This window comes from Prenolepis imparis, unplaced genomic scaffold, assembly GCF_030444845.1.
Source record: "Prenolepis imparis isolate NDT839.2.m4 unplaced genomic scaffold, iyPreImpa1.0 SCAF_63, whole genome shotgun sequence".
Classification (NCBI taxonomy): domain Eukaryota; kingdom Metazoa; phylum Arthropoda; class Insecta; order Hymenoptera; family Formicidae; genus Prenolepis; species Prenolepis imparis.
Window position 1 is genome coordinate 146,768 of NW_028141221.1, and position 3,251 is coordinate 150,018.

Here is a 3,251-nt window from a genome sequence, read left to right on the forward strand (position 1 = left end):
AGAACCCAAAAAGGGGAAACTATCCGACCAATATACAGGCCCCTATAAAATTATACAAATCCTAAAAAACCATAATGTTAAGTTAGCTATAAGTAATAATAGGTTTAGAATTGTACATATGGATAAGCTAAAACCCTCGCCACATCAAGCCCCTACCCCGGAATACCCCCACTCCGAAGATGACTATATCTCGGACACCCCGACGGAGGACGGGCCAGTAACCAGCCAACCACGACAGAATGAAGACCTACGCAAGCATACTAACTGCAATCGCACTGTTAGCCCTAACCTCTAATGGGCTAATAGGGTACGACTGCGGAGGCCGCGGTTTAAATATCACTACGCTCTCACTATTGGACATAGAAGAATGCAAAGTCGACGACATCGAGCCAAAGAAGGAAGAGGTCTACGTACAATTGCTACAGTTGAGCGAATTCGAGCACACATCAGGAATCCAGTACAAAATTGAAGTCGACCGAACTGTCTATTACTGTGGGATGCACTCACACATATCTGCCGTACATAACGGCAGACGCGAGTACATTCACGAAACATCGGCCGATACTTGTAGAAAACTGCACGAAACGGGAACCATCTCCTTAGGATTAAACGGACATCTCTCCGACATTAAACCAAACGCTACCAATCTGCGCGCAGTAACATTCGCAGGTTCCGTAAAAACCGACGGAGGATGTAGCGGGACTCAATACAGCGATCCGTACGGCACCTGGGATAACGCAATCGTCCAAGCCTCAATACGGATCACTACCCGGAAGCTGGAGTTACCCGTTAAACACAACACTAACGAGGTAATACTCCCCTCAGGTGTTCGCTGCCCCGTGACAACAGGAGAATGCAACGACGCAGACGGAGCCTCCACATACTGGTCGGTGTTACCTGCCGACAATTGCCATTTCGGCCGATACGATGTCCTATACGAAGGATTGGCACATCGCTTATCACCGAAATCATCGCATAAGGACTCCCCAACGGTCTACACGGTAACGACACAAGATACCACGTTCGCGCTGGCACGCACAACCGAGACAAACATCTGTGGATATAAACTCCTGCGAACTGAGCACCCCAAGCTCTGCGTCCTCGAAACGCAGCCAGGACGCGTGTTCAAAGGTCGTTCAAAAATCAAAATCGACAATCTTGATATTTTCTCGTACGTAAACTCCAAGTTTATTTACGTAGAAAAACACCTCAGAACACAGCTATCACAACTATACAGAGACATAATGGAACAGAAATGCGCCCTAGAGAGACAAATCCTGCTCAACGCTCTCTCCCTTGCAAGCATTGCACCAGACGAGATGGCGCACAGAATTATGAAATCACCAGGGTACACCGCCATTACAGCTGGCGAGGTTATCCACCTCATCAAATGCGTACCTGTGGAATGCCGAGTACGACCCGTCGACAATTGCTACAACGAGCTTCCCGTCACCCACCAGAATAAATCCCTTTTCCTATTACCCAGATCAAAAATACTCACAAAATCTGGAACACTCAAGGACTGCAACGAACTCTTACCAGCGATGTACCAAGTGCACAACATATGGTACCGACTGACACCGAAACCAGTGGAGTCAATCGCACCTCCGACAATCCAGCCGTTGACCAAGCCGTCATGGAGATACGTAAGCCCTGACTCGCTCGCCTCCAGCGGCATTTACACCAGCGAAGACCTGGATCGTCTGCGCGACCACATCATGTTCCCGATGGAAAAACCCTCAATGCTCAACACGATCGCCAGGGGAGCAATGGGACACGAAGTCCCCACAGGAAGTCTATCCATGCTAAACCTGCTAGACGAGAAAACACTCGACAAGCTAGCAGAAAACACGGGAGCACGCTTATGGAAAGGTTTCATAAGCTTCGGATCCGCCAGCGCCGGAGTGCTGGGCATCTTTGTCGTCGCACGACTTGCCAAATTAATAATAGACACACTGATCCATGGCTACGCGCTTCACTCCGTTTACGGATGGAGCCTACACCTCCTGGGAGCCGTATGGACATCAGTCACGAACATATTATTACACATGGGAAGACCGGCCGACGGAGGACAAAATAACAAAAGGAAGCAACCACCACTGGGACAACTACCCGTACAGGAAGAATCAACACCCCTAGCCCCCCCCTCACAAGAAGAAGACTCCCCACCAATACAAAAAGTGAAAAGTGAAGCGCATGTAAATTATAAAGAATTGCGCAACCTCCTCAACGAAGAGGTATAGACTCGTTCACCACTAAGAAATAAGAAAGTGTTAACCTTAACATTAAGCATAAATAAAATTATACCCACTATGATATAGAACTGAAAAAGTTAGACATGGTCCAACTTTTTCTTCTAAGGGGGGAGGTGTCACGTCCGGCTACTTAAATTTTTCACTCCTATGCAAAATAATTCTAAGTTCTTATAACACCGTTCGAAATGCGCGCCAATGCCGGCCATGACATCTAACTCCGCCTAGTGCCTGAGCGCGGCGCTCCGCAGCACCTGGGAACTTCCCTACCACGGCAACTCCCTACCCTAGAGAGTTCCCCCACTCTCGGCCGCCGCAACCGAGCTGCCGAAAACCGAAGGACCTCAGAGCGAGCCCAGAGGAGCTCAGTTCTAATCGCGCCGTCAAGCAGAGCAGTCACCTTTAAGACTCTCTCCGAATTCTAAAATTCAAATTCTAACTCTAAGATTCTAATTCTAATTCTAAGACTCTAATTCTAACTTTAACTCTAAGATTCTAACTCTAAAATTTAACTTAGATACTTTGTATTACTCGTAGTGTTATACTAGAATAAAAGTGTTATATATATATATATTCTAAATTCATTCTAAATTAGTTCCAACCTCGTGTAGCTCCAAGCCTATATTATTTCTACAACGCATCTCGAATTCTCTCGCCTGCACACGCCGAATAATCCATTCCTAACAAATTATTATTCTATAACATAGAAATATTTTCTGAACCTCGTAGTGATTATTCAGAGAGGACGAACCGCTCATAATCTCTCGCCGAAAGCAACAACAAACAGTGAGGACCGCCGCACGTTAATTATTGCAGAAGCGAAACGACGTTCAGAACGTTTAAATTTTACAATGCCTAAAACACGCGTCAAATAATCCATTCCTAACAAATTACTATTCTATAACATAGAAATATTTCCTGAACCTCGTAGTGATTATTCAGAGAGGACGAACCGCTCATAATCTCTCGCCGAAAGCAACAACGAACAGTGAGGATCGC

At 46.3% G+C, this 3,251-nt stretch overlaps 1 protein-coding gene across 1 annotated transcript; it reads left to right on the forward strand.

Moving 5' to 3' along the window:
- The first annotated feature begins 1,244 nt into the window (after positions 1 to 1,244).
- On the forward strand, positions 1,245 to 2,243 carry LOC145947300 (uncharacterized). The gene has a single exon (XM_083057109.1). The coding sequence runs from the start codon at positions 1,245 to 1,247 to the stop codon at positions 2,241 to 2,243; it is 999 nt and encodes a 332-aa protein (XP_082913235.1).
- The last annotated feature ends 1,008 nt before the right edge of the window (positions 2,244 to 3,251 follow it).